The sequence below is a fragment of the Lepus europaeus genome, chromosome 16, assembly GCF_033115175.1.
Source record: "Lepus europaeus isolate LE1 chromosome 16, mLepTim1.pri, whole genome shotgun sequence".
In the NCBI taxonomy this organism is placed as follows: domain Eukaryota; kingdom Metazoa; phylum Chordata; class Mammalia; order Lagomorpha; family Leporidae; genus Lepus; species Lepus europaeus.
This window is the reverse complement of record NC_084842.1, coordinates 43,665,327-43,680,387: the sequence shown is the minus strand read 5'-3', so window position 1 is coordinate 43,680,387 and position 15,061 is coordinate 43,665,327. Positions and strand designations below refer to the sequence as shown.

The window sequence follows — 15,061 nt, the reverse complement described above, 5'->3', positions numbered from 1 at the left end:
TAAATGATAACCAGATTTGAAATCAGGTTCAGCAAGAGCATATTCTAAATTGGCATCATATTCCTTTTGAATTTCAACTTGAGATTTTAATTTTGTGCAGTCATTTTTAAAAGTTTTATTTGTTTATTCTTATCTATTTGAAAGGCAGAGTGACAAAGAGAGAGGGAGAGACAGAGACAGAAAGACAGAGATCTTCTTTCTGCTGGTTCACTCCCCAAATTCCCACAGCAGCCGGGGCTGGGCCATTCTGAAGTCAGGAGCCATGAAATCAATCTGGGTCTTCCACATGAGTGGCAGGGACTCAAGTACTTGAGCCATCACCTGCTGCCTTCCAGGGTGCGAATTAGTAGGAATGCTGGAATAGGAAGTAGAGCCAGGACTCAAACTGAGGTATTCTGGTATGGAATGTGGGTGTCCCAAGCAGTAGCTTAATCTGCTAAGCCTTTTTTTAAGTACAGAACCAAACTCCCACCCCTGTCCAGTCATCTTTTTAATAAGAATTATATTCTATATGTCTTATTGATGTGTGAATGTAGCTAGCAGACTTGAAAGATGTTGATAGATCTGCATCAACACTGTCCAATAGCACTTTCTGCCATAAGGGACATATTCTATTCTTCTCCTGGTTGGCATGTTGGTTATACAACATATAGTTATTGAGCTATATTTCATTTTAAATAAGGTAAAAAGAACTAGCCTAAGGCTGATAGTATAGTGCTATTATGAATGTAATTATTTAGTTGTTTATTACTTGTTATTATACCTAAGGTCGTATTTTTTCCCTTGATTTCAGCTACCATGTATTCAATGTGGTTAAGAAGCAAAAGTCTCTGTTCAGCTGACTGCAAAGATTGATAAAGTTGATTGTTAAGGGGTAGCTGTTGATGTTTGTCCTCTTAAAAGATTATATATAATCACTCTTCTTCAGCCATTATTACCACCACCATCCCTAGGGACTTCACCAGACTCTTCATCTCTTCTTGATTCTGTGATTTGGAAAAAAACTAACAAATACCTCCTGTTTGTGTATTAGACTGTTGTGTCCCTTTGTCAAAACTCATTGATTCGTACACATAAATTTGGGATTAAACAACAGCAACAAAAAAGGCAATCCCTTGCTATAAAAATGTTAGGGCTAGGGAATAGAAAAGTCTATTGTACAATTTAATTATTAGGTACATTTCCTTTCAATAGCTTTTCCCCTTGTCATGCCTTTTGTTCTTGTTCTTGGATTGTGGTAAAATTATTTAGATGATACTTAATTGCACCAATATCCACTCTGCATTTTAAATGCCTGATTCTAAAATACGTGAACAGAAGGGACACACTTCGTCTTTAATCTTTGCATTTGTGGCCATCTGCCCGAGCACCACCTTGGTTGACAAATTCCTGTGCTAATAGAAGAAAATCTGACTTTAGGGTATATGTCAGAAATTTTCCAGGAATTAACTGAGTTTCATTCTATCAGAATGTTGTCTTAGTATCTCACAGACATAATTTTGAGAAGAAACAGGTAAGAATATAAGTCTTCATGCTAGTTATGTGAATATGTTTCTGTCTTATAGAATTGTGATCTGTCTGGGTGTGATCTTCAAGAAGCCAACTTGCGAGGCTCCAATGTGAAGGGAGCTATATTTGAAGAGATGCTGACACCACTACATATGTCACAAAGCGTCAGATGAGGATTTCAGGGGCTGGAGGAAGATGTCCTAGATGAAAGATGTTTTCCTTATCACTTTTCTTTCTGCACCCACTCAGTTGTCTAGAAGAGATAGCACTGTAAGGGAATTTTAAAACCATTTAGACAGTTATACTTGTTCTCAACGGTGCATAAGGGAAAAAAATGACTCTTTTTTCCACATTCTGATTTTAACAGAAAAGCACTCATTTAATAGATGTACGGAAACTAGATTGTATTGCTGCCTTTTGAGTGGGATAGGGAGAGTTGCCTGGTTGTATGACCAGGAATAATATCTATTATATTTGCTTTTAAATAGGCATGATGTGGAAATGCCATCTTGGTTTGAGATGCATTTGAGGATTTTAATTTATGAAAAGCACAACATATGCAATTATATTTATTGAATACCTAGATGCAGTATGGATATTTAAATTGTTAAATTTTATGAAAACTTTGAAAAGGTTGTTCAGGTTTATAAATAGCTTTAGTGATGCCTCCCTCTTTAAATACTTGTCACATCATATGAATATGGTGAGATCAGATTCCCTAAGGCTCTCTTTTCAGGTTCATTTTTATGATGTTTACTTTTAGAACAAAATAGTAGCTAAATTAAAGGAATATTCCATTCTTACTGGTTAAAAAAGAGTGGAAGGAAAGATACCATTGTACATCATTAACATTCTGAAAGTATATTGGAACACCCCAGATGAGGGAAGAATTTACCAATAGACTCAGCTTTTAAATAAGCATTCCTCAGAATTTCATTCTAGACAAGTTCCACTCAACAGCAGACCAGGCAATTCTATTTACACTACTAGTCTAGTTGTTTTTTTTTTTTTTTTTCATATATAGTCAACAGAATCATAGGAAGAAGATACTTCAAAAACCAAAAAACCAAGGTGCATCATTAATATTCATTCAAATACAAAATAGACAGGATCAGCTTTAAAATATACTGCAATCAAGAATACTGTAGCCAAAGTTATAAAATATGAATGAATATTGCAGGGACACCTTTTAGAAGGCAAAAGGCTTAAGCCAGCATAGGGAATGCAGTATTCTTAACTATCAGTTACATAATAGCTGCCCCCCAAAATTTAGTAAGTAAAAATAAAGGCATTTGGCTGGTCCATGATATAATTCTAGTCACTCCAGTGAGCATCTGTGGTTCTTTTACTTATATTTTCTGATTTTTTTGTTTATTTTTAACAAATTTTAGCCCATTTTTCTCGAATCATTCTCTCTCTGCAGCAACAGAGATTGGGACAGTCCTTGCCCACCAATAACCCTGTGTCCATAGGTCTAGCCCAGGAATAGGAATATAAGCTGTATCCAAATGGATTCTGAATTCTACAGACTCATCACCTTGAGGCAATGAATCATTTAAAACCACTTTTGTCTCCTTTGGGAGAATGACATATCTTCAGTATTTGCGTAGCTTATTCTTCTATATCTACATATGCAAAGCTTTCCTGAACAGTAAGGGTACATATGCATAGTGGGAGGAAATCAGACCTTTACAGGTGAAGGAAAGCAACTTTTAGAAATGAAATATTTTCTTTGCTTTATTATTTTTATCAAGACAGAGAAGTATTGTATTGAGAGATATCTATTTTCATAATCAGTATGTGCCTAAATTATATTTAAATCATTTCACTCAGTACTATATTTTCAATAATTATAGAATGTGTTGTCCATTCATTTAAGGGTACCTCTGTAGACAAACCTAAAATTGCACAAGGAACTGAAAGATCTAAACACAGTGTGCTTAGAGACTGCAGATTTTGAATCTAATGTGTACTGCATTAATAAAAAATATGAAATGTTGAAAAGGAGTCTCTTATCTTGCTTTTGAAAATCCGCACCATTTCTCTTTTGCATACTTTTCTACAATACGTGTTGACAGCTCTCAGGGTCTGAATGAATAAGGAAGTATAGCATAACATGTGTTATGGACTAGCCTCTTGGACAGTGTTATGAAAGTCAATTCATATCTTCAGACAGTATCTATCTGCCATTCAAAAGACATGAAGAAACTATTAATTCTCACAAAAGGAAAGACTGTCTTCTAGTATTTCATTTAATTTGTTTTTGTTACTTTTAAGCCGATGAACATTGCTAGTAGGTGTTAATAAGCTGGATAAAAACATTCCCCCAAGACATGTTTCACCTGACAGTTAAGAGAGAATTCGAAGGAAGGAGAATGCTGAAAAATAATAAAACTTCCCTTAACCCTAGTGATGAAACATGTCCCTACAGTGGTGGTTGGAGGGTGAGCTATAAAATTGAGATTATTTACATTAACAAATGAGATCATTTACATTGATAAAATTCAGTACTCAAATAATTTTCTAAAGCAATATGTATTATGCTTTAATACAATTTAGTTCTTTCAACTATGATTTCAAGGAAATTGTAGTAGGAAATGTTATAAATTCATTATCCTGTGAAGGTTTCCATTATGAATCAAGACTTGGAATATTTTCTCCAGTTCATTTTATAAATCTGTTGTTTATACAGAAATCCAACCCTGAGTCAACTTTAAATCATCTTTAATGTAGGACTATCCAGAATTGTGTTAACTCCCCAAAGAAGTATATTTTAAGTTAAAAGGTCCACTACTACAAAGAAAAGTGCTTACATTATTTTAGTATAAAGTACCTTATCCTAGAACTAATTCTCTGAAACCTTTTTATAACCTGATTAGACATGTCAGCAGGAGTTAACCTTGAGTTCTACCTGCTGAGATTTTACATTAGAGAAAAAAAAGACTGATTTGTCATTCTGCAACATCACAAAATCATTATTGTAATAACTTTGAGTTGATTTAATGTTGAAAGTGAAGCAGTTTTTCCTTTAAAGTCATTCTTTTAAATCTTGAAAAAAAATATACAATACAAAATCCAATTATTTAAACCCATTTTATGAAATTCTGCTCCTTGGTAAATTGAACATGGAATCATGAAAAGGTTCAGACTTAGTCACTAAGCATCAAAAACTCATTAATTTTAAAATGAGATGATAACCTAGTTGGTGCTATAGAGAGTAAGACAAAACAAATTTGGCTTTTGCCCATGTGGCCTAAGACTTAAAGAACATACAACATAGTGAATGAATTATACGCTATTTTGTTGTGTTCATCTTAAAACTTTCAAAGCATGTTTTCAAAGATTTAATACCAACCCACAGAAACAACCTTTAGGAAATTTAGTGCTGCCTACCCAGAGGTAAGTATCCACCTAACAGTAGAGTCCTAACCAACGGCCATATTTTCTGCATTAGCAAACTTAGAAGCATGTCTCTCACCAAGCCAGAAATCAATTGGACAGTTTAATATTGTGCAAACATAATAAACTCTTGATCAAAAATAGTTTCTCAAGACCTATATAGTGAGATAATACTTGGTCATGTTAGAATGTAATTTAATATCCACCAGTGTTTAAGTCAAATAAACAATCATGTTTTATTTTTAAATTTCCTTCTATTCGTAATTACACTTTAGCATTTAACCCTTTCTTTACATTATCATAAGAGCTGAACAGCTTCCACAGGAGATAGCTGGGAAAAGCCAAGGGAGTTTATTGGCAAGACACCAGTTCTTTTGCCCTGAAATCCTCAAAATTTAATTATTCCAGAGGACACTGTGCAATGCCTGATGGGTTTCCTTCCTACCTGAAGGGAAACTGCTGATCTGACCTCTAAAATGAACAAAATCTAGTTATATTTAAACCATTTGTGGCTCAGCTAATGTAACAGGCCGTATAGTCAATAGAACATGAAGATTTAATTCTGCATCAGATAAAACATCTTTGATAAAGAGGAAGCATTAGGCATAATCTGGTTAAAACATACTTGCTCTCTCTTATTCAGTCACTGACTCTTTCATTCATTCATTCATTCAAACCTATGCAGACTAAATGCCAGAGAGTTAACAACAGACAAATTAAATTAGGATGACATCTTTGACTATTATGGATTACAACCCAAGACAATCTTGAATCCAAATGAATGTAATAAAGAATAATGGTTCTGTGTCTTTAGTAAATGCTAGTATAAATAATATATCCAAGATCATGCCACTTGGGACGTTTGTGAAAGTTGGATGATAATAGCCAGTTGGCGTGTTGTTACATTGAGTGGTGGATGTTCTTACTCACATGCCATGAGCTATCATTTCTCATTTTTGTGCTCACTGCTCTTAGCACAGCAGCTTGCATATTTTAACTCAGTAAGTATCTATGGAAATGTGTTGAATTGCTGACCTAAGTTTGCTCTGTATGGTTTTGCTTTTAGTATATTCTAATGACTATTTTTTTCTTAACCTTTTTTGATAAGTAAATCACTAATGGTTTTCAAGAACTCAAGGAAGGAACCTGCTGGATAGGAGATAGGGGAATTTTCAAACTCATAACATCTAATTTAGGATCCTATACAGATTTTATATAGTGTCAAAAATCACTTATTTTTATTTATATATCAAATTTTTAAAACCAGGAGCAATTCCCTGATCATCTAGTTTAAATCTCTCCTTTTACAAATGAGGAATCTAAAGGCTGAGACTAACTCCAAAGCATCCTGACTCAATTTTTCTGAATATATTTATTGCAGACTCTCCAAGTTTTTATGTGTACATTTAACTTCATTTAGTCTAAGACATTTATTTTCCTTGAACTCTTGATAGGTCTGCAAGTTTCCTCAAGAGAATCCAACCAAGCTAGATTTTAATCTTTTTGAATTGTGGTCTCAGCTATAAAAGTTTTAGCTGAGGTTTTAATGGCCAGGCTTAAGTAAATTTAACAGATACACCAGTGGGTGTTCCAATTACATACACCATTAGAGGGTTTTATGTGAGGATTACAAAAATTACTATGAAAAAAAACCACAGTCCATGTGCAGTATAATTTATCAGCAGGAAAGATTTCAGTGTCCTGGAAAAGTTTCATATAAAAAGGAAGCTAGAAAAATAGGAAAGTCACAATACTCAACACACACAAAAGGAAGCGTGGAATCCCTTTGGCTCTTTACATCCAAACAGGTAAAAAAAAAAAAAAATCTTTAAATTTCTCGCAGTTTTGTTTAAGATTATGAGCTATTGTGTGTCTGGAGGGCATTTTGCACTTCAAAGGCTAACTTCTGGTGTAGTGGTACCTAAAGGAGCCTTGTCCTTCACTGTTCTTGCCACCAGCCAAGAGACCCGTCCTGTGGGGAATCCAGTAACTCATTGACCAGTATTTGACTTTGTCTTTAGCCTCTTCCCATCGAGTGAAAATTAATATGGAGAAACATTTGATTAGATAATTAGAGGCCCTGTTGGCTAGGGAGGCATCTGGTCTAGGCCTCACTGCTTTGAACAGAGTTGAGTCCTCTATCTCTCACAGATGGTGCAGCCAGCGGTAATGCTTGGAAGACAAAGGATTGATAATCAGCAAAATGTCATTAAAACTACTGTGTAGTCACTTAATGTCAAGCAACTTTATATTAGCCAGAGATACCTAGTAGAAGCTACTTCTCAGTGTAAATGGGCCAGTTTTATCTCAGGACTAATGGGGTTGAAAACCAGTCCACAATGTGGGACATGGTAAGCGTAAAAGGGAATTTGATAAGGAATGGATCATGGTGTTTGGATGATCAAGCAAACAGAAAAAATTACTTTAGCACTTAAAAACTTCCTGAAATATGAATTTAGAGTACAGACTGAATATCCCTTATCCAAAATGCCTGGGACCAGAAGTGTTTCAGATTTTGTGTGTTTTTGATGATGATGATGATTATTATTTTGAAAGATTTGCTTTACAAAATGAGGTATCTTGGGGATGGGAATAAAAACGAAATTCATTTATGTTTCATATACATCTCATACACACAGCCTGAAGGTTATATATAGTATCTTTTTTAAAAAAAAAAAGATTTATTTATTTGAAAGAGAGAGAAGAGAGGCAGAGAGAGAGAGAGAGAGGTCTTCCATCTGCTGGTTCACCCCCCCATTTGGCCGCAACAGCTGGAGCTGTGCCGATCTGAAGCCAGGAGCAGGAGATTTTTCCAGGTATCCCACACGGGTGCAGGGGCCCAAGCAAATGGGCCATCTTCTACTGCTTTCTCAGGCCATATAGCAGAGAGCTGGATCAGAAGTGGAGCAGCTGGGACTCGAACTGGTGCCTGTATTCGATGCCGGCACTGCATGCAGCGGCTTTACCCGCTAAGCCACAGCGCCGGCCAACATATAGAATCTTAAATAATGTGCATGAAACAAAGTTTCTTGAAGTATAATTTCCACTTGTGTCAGCACTCAGAGTTTCAGAGTTTGGAGCATTCTGGACTTTGGATTTTGAGATTAGGAATGCTCAACCTTAACCAATTTTGTCCACAATGGCTAGAGAACTCAGTAAGCAAACAGATGTCATTTCAGCATCTGTGTGTGAAAACTGCGTAATTCCAGCTTTTATCTTCTCCAAGGTTAATGATAAAAATACTGTTCTTTTCACTAAAGAGGGTTTTATTTTTTACTCAACCCAGTCTGACTCTATTTTGATTGTGCGTTGCTGTTCCTTAGAATGGAGCTAATTCCCAAACTGCTTGCTGGGCTCATGCTGCTGACTTTATGCGTGGAAGGCTGCTCCAGCCAACACTGGTCCTACGGGTTGCGCCCTGGCGGAAAGAGAAATGCTGAAAATTGGATTGATTCTTTCCAAGAGGTAAGTTTCTCTTAGTTACAAAACAAGATGTAGCTTATTTGATTAAGTTGAACTGTATGAAACATTCAGCATGAGCCCTAATGATTCTATCATGCTCCATCCTGGATATTCTAGGTGAGAGAAGATACTTAGAAAGCAGAAGCCCTTTTCTACTTTCAATTCAGACAGGGACTAATGAAGCAAAGAGCAAGACAAGGTCCAAGATAATAAAGCAACAAGGGCAAGAGTATGTTGCACTCTCAGTAAATGGAATGCCAAACATAACTACCAAAAAAATGGGATTGAGCCAATATCTCAAGCAGAAGTTAATTCTTTTGGATTTGGAAAGAAAATCCTAGAACTTCTGTATTAAAAAAAAATCCAAAAGTTCATCTTTTAAAGTACCTATGGGACAGGCAATTCATGCAGTGGTTGGTGCTACTTGGGATGCCTGCATCCCATATCAGAGTGCCTAGGCTCAATTCCTGGCTCCACCTCCAAGTCCAGCTTCCTGCTAATGCATATTCTGGGAGCAGGTTTCAGCCCAAGTGGTTTGGTCCCTGCCACACACAGATTGAGTTCCTAGCTCCTGGCTTCAGCCTGGCCCAGCCCTGTCATGGAAATTTGAGAAGTGAACCAGCAATGAATATTCTTTATCTGTCTCTCTGCCTTTCAATTTAAAAAAATAAGTAATAGGCAGGCGCCGTGCCTTAACAGGCTAATCCTCCACCTTGCGGCGCCGGCATACCGGGTTCTAGTCCCGGTTGGGGCGCCGGATTCTGTCCCGGTTGCCCCTCTTCCAGGCCAGCTCTCTGCTATGGCCCAGGAAGGCAGTGGAGGATGGCCCAAGTCCTTGAGCCCTGAACCCGCATGGGAGACCAGGAGAAGCACCTGGCTCCTGGCTTCGGATCAGCACAATGCACCGGCCGCAGTGGCCATTGGAGGGTGAACCAACGGCAAAAAGGAAAACCTTTCTCTCTGTCTCTCTCTCTCTCTCACTATCCACTCTGCCTGTCAAAAAAAAAAAAAAGTAATAAATAACATATGTATGATATTGGGTCAGTAGTGCATTTTTGTAGTTTATAAGTGTGTATCTTTATCAAGGGTGTGAACTCTGCCATTTCTTCTCACTGACAGGGGCATTCAAGTAAAGAAGTTGGACACTGGTAGACTTCAAGAGTTAGCAAACACAAGAGAACAATATAGAATAATAGGATCCCTCAAAAATGCATGGAAATTGGAATTAAAACATAACTTTATTTTAGTGCAAACATTTTTTGAAATCCATATATACAAAGAGTTTTCAGAAAGTTCATGAGGAATGCATATTATGAAAACAACCTTGTGTGGACTTCAATTTTTTTCAACCAACTAAACTTATCTTTTATTTCCATTTTACCACAAGTATCTTGAAGTACTCTCTTAGTGGGAAACATGCTGGATTTAATTGCAGATAGATTAACCACAGTACTAGCACCAGCGTTAACAAGGGTGGGGGAGTAGAGGACTTGGGTTTTTTAACTGTAAAATATGACTTCACAGGGTTGGGTGAGAATTACACAGAAGATGCCATTTATGTTATCTTATTAATCCAAAAAATAACATAAGGCGGAGAATGGGAGACTTAGCTAGACAAAGGTAAAAGCATTTAATTTTGACTGGAAATAAACATCTCCTTTTAGAGAAATAAAGATAATTTAGTATTAAACTAAGAAGCTCCAGAATTTGAAGTCTCCTCTCCACAGATTATATGCGAAGCAAATCTCATTGAACTCTGACATATTTAGTAAAAGCCAGAAGATGAACACCAACCCTATTCTGTTTGTTAAGATTTATTTTATTTGCTGGGTAGGCAGAGTGATAGATGGAGAGACAGAGATTTTCCATTCACTTATTTACTCCCCAATTGACTGCAACAGTCAGGGACTGAGCCGGGTGGAAACAAGAAGCAAAGAATTCCATCCAGACCTCCCCCTTGGGTGACAGGGCCACCAAGTACTTGGACCATCATTTGCTTCCTTCCTGTGTGCATTAGCAAGGAGCTAGATCAGAAGTGGAGCAGCCAGGATTTGAACTTCCAGCTGTGCCACAACACCAGTCCCTTGTGCTTGTATTTTCTATGTGTGCACTGTCTCCTTATGAGACTCAGAGCACCTCACTCTCATCATGCCCAAGGAGAAACCATGGGCTCTTCTTCCTGTCCCCAGCCCTCCCGCATCACTGTGGAAAATGCCCGATGGCAAACTTGTCCCTTTCCAATCCCAATCTCAGTCCTGCAGCTTTCAAAGTCACCCACTCTATTCCACAACCCCCTTGACCTCCCTCCTCAGGAAAATCTTTGGTGGAATGAAAAAGTCATTTCATTTCTTCATCACCAACTCTGAGAATCACACTCTGTTTCTTCAGAGAGCCAAAGAGGTTGATCAGCCTGTAGAACCCCAACGCTTCGAATGCACCATCCTCCAGCCACGCTCCCCGCTCAGGGGCCTGAAAGAAGCTCTGGTGAGTGCAGGTGACCATGATATGGGGCGCTTTAGTGGTGGAAAGGCTTTGGATGACCGCCTCCACATCCCCAGGGGCTGCCTGCTGCCTTCCTGACAGCTGCGTACCCCCTGTGACCAGGCAGTCACTGTTTCATGCCTTTTCCTTTCTTAGCCTAGAGGCTGAAACCCTCTATTTTCTAATGCTGGCTCCAGTCTTTGGGGTGCTCAACCAAATTTCTCCTCACATATACTCATCAAGCCCCATAAGTATATTGCTCCAGGCTTAGCCACAGCCCTCTACCTGGTTCTGCAATTGTTCTTGGTGTGACACACTTTCCCCAAAACCTGGAAAAGGTACATATTGGAAATGGTGATTTTTTTTTCCCCTTTGGAATAAACAAATTTCAAACTAGTAAATTGGTAATTCCAGAGCTGCAGGTTTTGTTTTCCATTTTTATGGTAGGACTATATGGTCTTCAATTCCCACCAAAAATGAAAATCTAATAATCTCAGTTTTTGATGATGAAAGCATGAACAGAGCTAATACAGAAACTGAATCTTGAATTCAGTGGATATTTTCTGAGCTTCCTGGTCCACTTACGTGTTACAGTCACAAGGCACTAAAGGCTAATTAACCATTACACCCAGGAACAAGGAAAGCCTGAATAAGTCATATATGAAGATGTTATAATTTTAATTTCTTCCAGTGGCTTTTTCTTTCATACCCACAGGACAGAGAAAAAAGTGAACAAACATCTTTATTTCTTTTCATTTTTTAATCTTGCTTATTGTATGACAAAAATAATAGCAAGCAATGAAATTTCGCACATGACATGAGGGAATTGAAGCAAAGTCTGGTTTAATAGTAAACTGATGATCAGATTTTTCTTTCATCTTCAAATCCTACCCTTAAATTGTTAGTGTAGAGTTTATTTTAAGGAATTTTTAAAAAAAGAGACAATCCATCATATTTCTCTAGCACTTTCTAATCTAAGAAAATGAATAGGTCTATTTCTTCTCAATTTATATTTTAGCAAAAATGCAATGGAATTCCACCAGTAAAGTTAACTTTGATATATTTTCACTCACATATTTTTTAGGATAGTCTGATTGAAGAGGAGACTGGACAGAGGAAGATTTAAGTCTACTGGGCCAGAAGGACAGACACATAATCCTGATGCTGAAATTTGTGACCCTTGAAAAAATTGTGAGAATTTCAGAACTAAGTTGCAAGTATTCATAATAAAGTGCTGTGTCATGAGTAATATGATATAAGTATCAAGTATTTAACTCAGAACTTTGGGGGAAAGGACATTATAATAAGCCCATTAAAGGGAACCATGCGTGTGTGTCTACAGGTTGCAGATGGTATTATAGAGCACTCCCAAATCTGGTTGGAGGAAATGCTATAGAATCCCAAAACTGGGTCTGCTCGCCCAGTGTGTAGCAAGCCAAAAATGACACCAGAAGAAAAGAAAGCTGGAAGAAAGCTGTAGCTTATTTGCAATGTGCAGTGCAAGGAGTCGGGCAACTAATGCTCTATCCGCAGACTTCTGGATAGATGAAAGAGAATGAATCCTACAGATTAAAGTAGAGATTGAGCAGTGCACAAACAGCTGATGTGAAAATCTCTGGTTAGTCCACAGTGCTCATGGCCTTCCTTGGATTGGTCAGTGACAAGAGGGCAGAATGTTCTGAAGATGCTGTGATGGCAAAGTGGGCTCCAGCCTACCTATGGGTAGATTAGTTATTGCTTTATTTAAGTGGGCTTGAAGTTCCTGTGAAACATCTCTAAATAGTGTCTAGTGGTAGGATGTTAGCCATGGAGAGAACTGGATTCTGAGTCTTGCAAATCTGTAGTGCTGCAGGGCCAACTTGACCCCTTGTAACACTACCTTGAGTTAATCCTAGTAAGGAGTTGACTTGCAGTCATCACAATGAAGACAGGAACTGCAAGGAAGACTAGGGTCTGAATAAGTCTACATCAAAGGCGTAAGGGATGGTGGCTCAGTTTCAATGGGAAGGGAGATGAGATAACATCAAGCATCTACTGTTAACTAAAGCAGTCTCATGACTCTCATCCACCCCTGCATTCCACCCCCAAGGTGGAGAACGGCCACCTATTACCCCAGGCTTTGTAAGGATGACTCAGCCATGGTTTCCATGGGATTGTAACCTAATCTTTGACCACAAAGTTAAGGTGGAGCCATGGCTCAAGCTTCATCTCACTTGGATAGATCCTTCTTTAGATTGAAAATCTACTGGGATTCAAGTGAGGCACAGGGAAAATGCAGCCTTGCAGGGCTCCTACTCCAATGCCCCTTTTGATTTCACATGACCTACCTAAGTGGTGCACAGTGAGGTTTGGGACTAGCATAGTATTGTGTTGCTCTAACACAATACCCAACAGGTACTTTATATGGAAAAAAAGAGGTTTATTTTGACTTACTGTTTTGGAAGCTGGAAAGTCCAAGCTCAGGAAGCCACATTTGAAGAGGGCCTTGGGCTGTGTCCATAACACGGCAGACGGTATTGGTGAGAATTCATGAATGGTACATGCTGATGAGGTCAACTTTATGAGGTGGCCTCATTTCATAACAATTTGCTCTCACAGTACCTAATCTAGTCCCACAGGAACCAACTCACTCACTAATCCCTTTTGCGAGGGTGCTGCCTTGATGACTTAATTGCCTCCTACCTCTAACAGGTTCCACTACCTCTCAGTACCAATACACTAGGGACCAAGATTCCAGCACTTGAATCTTTGGGGGCTAAACCATATGGAAACTACAGCAGGGATCAAAAGTAGAGTGTTCACCTGCCTGCTTTTCTAGTCTTTCACTCACTCTAGAAATACAATAGAAGGCAGACAGTTGGACACAGGACTCTTGTGTTCCCATGTCTTCTGGTCAAACAGCATTGCTATTATAAACCACAAAGACTAGTATCAGGCTTTGTACTTGATAGTGCACAAATATTCTCACTAACCACTGTAACAACCTGGGAAGTAGAAAGTGTCGTCTTTGCCTTACAATGAAGAGACTGGGGCTCTGAGAGGTTAAGAAATCTGCTCAGCAATGTCTAGTTCCATGTTCACTGCTTCTGTATCACATTTTGATAAGAAGTCAATGAAACTGGACTTTGGAAGTTGGGTTATTAGTTGGAGCTGAAACCAGATATTGGGGTTCACAATCAATTTACTTTTGTTGGAGTTGAAAGCAGATATTCAGGTTCACAATTTACTTTTGTCACCCCGGACAATGCCTGCACCCTAACACTGTTTCTCTTTGAGAACAGGCCTTGCAGTCAACAGCAGAGATTCCACAGGCTTATTGTTTCCCAAAGCATCTGCATTTTTAACATGCATCTTTGTGACCTTTATGCACAGACAGTGAAGCAGTGTTGCTTTTAAAAAGCAATAGACTGCAGAGGTTTTGAAGCATGGGGACAGCTTAAGAGAAAACATCTTGGCATGGGCCAGGTTTAAACAAGAACTTAAAAATCCTACCACAACTGTGGGATGGCTCCTTCCAACCTGACCAGCAGGGATTTCACAAAGCATGCTGTACATATTCATTTTCTAAAGTTGTATTTCTTTTAAGGAAGTGGTTTCTCAACCTTGGACCAACATGGAATAATATAGGCAAATCTGAAAGAAATATGGATGTTGGGTCCCACTTCCCATCCTCAGAAATTCTGATGTAACTAGACTGGGGTGTGGCCTTCCCCCAGGTGACAACTAAGGTTCAACCAGTTTAAGAATCACATGCTGGGACCAGCATTGTGGTGTAGCCAGTGATGCTGGCATCCCATATGGGTGCTGGCTGGAAACTGGCCCAAGTGCTTGGGCTTCTGCACCCACGTGGGAGACCCAGAAGCAGCTCCAGGCTCCTGGCTTTGGCCTGGCCCAGCCCCAGCCATTGAGGCCATTTTGGGAGTGAACCAGTGAATGGATGCATGCGGGCTCTCTCTCTGTAACTCTGCCTTTCAAATAAATAAGAAAATAAAATTAAATAATCTTTTTTAAAAAAGAATAGCATCCTACCCTTACCATATAAGTTACTTGATACTCCTTTTTAACTTTCTCCTGTTATTCTGGCCTAATTATGCATAGCGAATGAATGAAGAAATAGAACTGTTACAGGGACATGGACATTAAGTGAACTGCTACCACAAAGCTGCGAGCTTAGATGCCAAAGGGATAGATGGTAGATGAGAAGAACCAA

At 38.5% G+C, this 15,061-nt stretch overlaps 2 protein-coding genes across 3 annotated transcripts in view; both read left to right on the top strand.

Annotated features, from left to right (window-relative positions):
* The window catches only part of KCTD9 (potassium channel tetramerization domain containing 9), a 33,455-nt gene extending 29,942 nt beyond the window's left edge, over window positions 1–3,513 (top strand). For both annotated transcript variants that reach the window (XM_062213123.1, XM_062213124.1), the window contains one exon: window positions 1,566–3,513. In XM_062213123.1, coding sequence (XP_062069107.1) covers window positions 1,566–1,682 — 117 coding nt within the window. In that variant the 3' untranslated portion in view covers window positions 1,683–3,513. The remainder of the gene's footprint in view (window positions 1–1,565) is intronic.
* Window positions 3,514–7,701: 4,188 nt separating this feature from the next.
* GNRH1 (gonadotropin releasing hormone 1) lies at window positions 7,702–12,091 on the top strand. Its single transcript, XM_062212944.1, has 4 exons — window positions 7,702–8,134; window positions 8,232–8,373; window positions 10,759–10,854; window positions 11,936–12,091. The coding sequence occupies exons 2-4, from the start codon at window positions 8,233–8,235 to the stop codon at window positions 11,975–11,977; spliced, it is 279 nt and encodes a 92-aa protein (XP_062068928.1). The 5' UTR covers window positions 7,702–8,134; window position 8,232; the 3' UTR covers window positions 11,978–12,091.
* The last annotated feature ends 2,970 nt before the right edge of the window (window positions 12,092–15,061 follow it).